General features: G+C 73.9%; 1 protein-coding gene across 1 annotated transcript in view; it reads left to right on the plus strand.

Moving 5' to 3' along the window:
* The first annotated feature begins 61 nt into the window (after positions 1 to 61).
* The window catches only part of RGL3 (ral guanine nucleotide dissociation stimulator-like 3), a 13988-nt gene continuing 13804 nt past the window's right edge, over positions 62 to 245 (plus strand). The window contains exon 1 of the mRNA XM_014535730.1: positions 62 to 162. Coding sequence (XP_014391216.1) covers positions 62 to 162 — 101 coding nt within the window. The remainder of the gene's footprint in view (positions 163 to 245) is intronic.

The following is a 245-nucleotide window of genomic DNA, read 5'->3' on the forward strand; positions in this document are numbered from 1 at the left end:
AGGAGCTCGCCCTGGGGAGGGGACCAGGGGCCCCGGGACCCCACATTCCTGGCGACTCCCGATGCGGACTCCAGGAGCCGGTGCCCCGGACCCTATCTCCCGGCGAGCCGGACCCTCGGACTCGCCCGAGATTCCCTTCGGGGCCTCGCGTCCCCCGACTCAGTGAAGTGGCTCCTCGGAGGGATGGAGGCTGGGCTCCGGGGCGCCCCCACATGCCACCCCATCCTCCCAGGGCCGGGAGCGGG

The sequence above is a fragment of the Myotis brandtii genome, unplaced genomic scaffold (genome assembly GCF_000412655.1).
Source record: "Myotis brandtii unplaced genomic scaffold, ASM41265v1 scaffold1496, whole genome shotgun sequence".
NCBI classification, from domain to species: domain Eukaryota; kingdom Metazoa; phylum Chordata; class Mammalia; order Chiroptera; family Vespertilionidae; genus Myotis; species Myotis brandtii.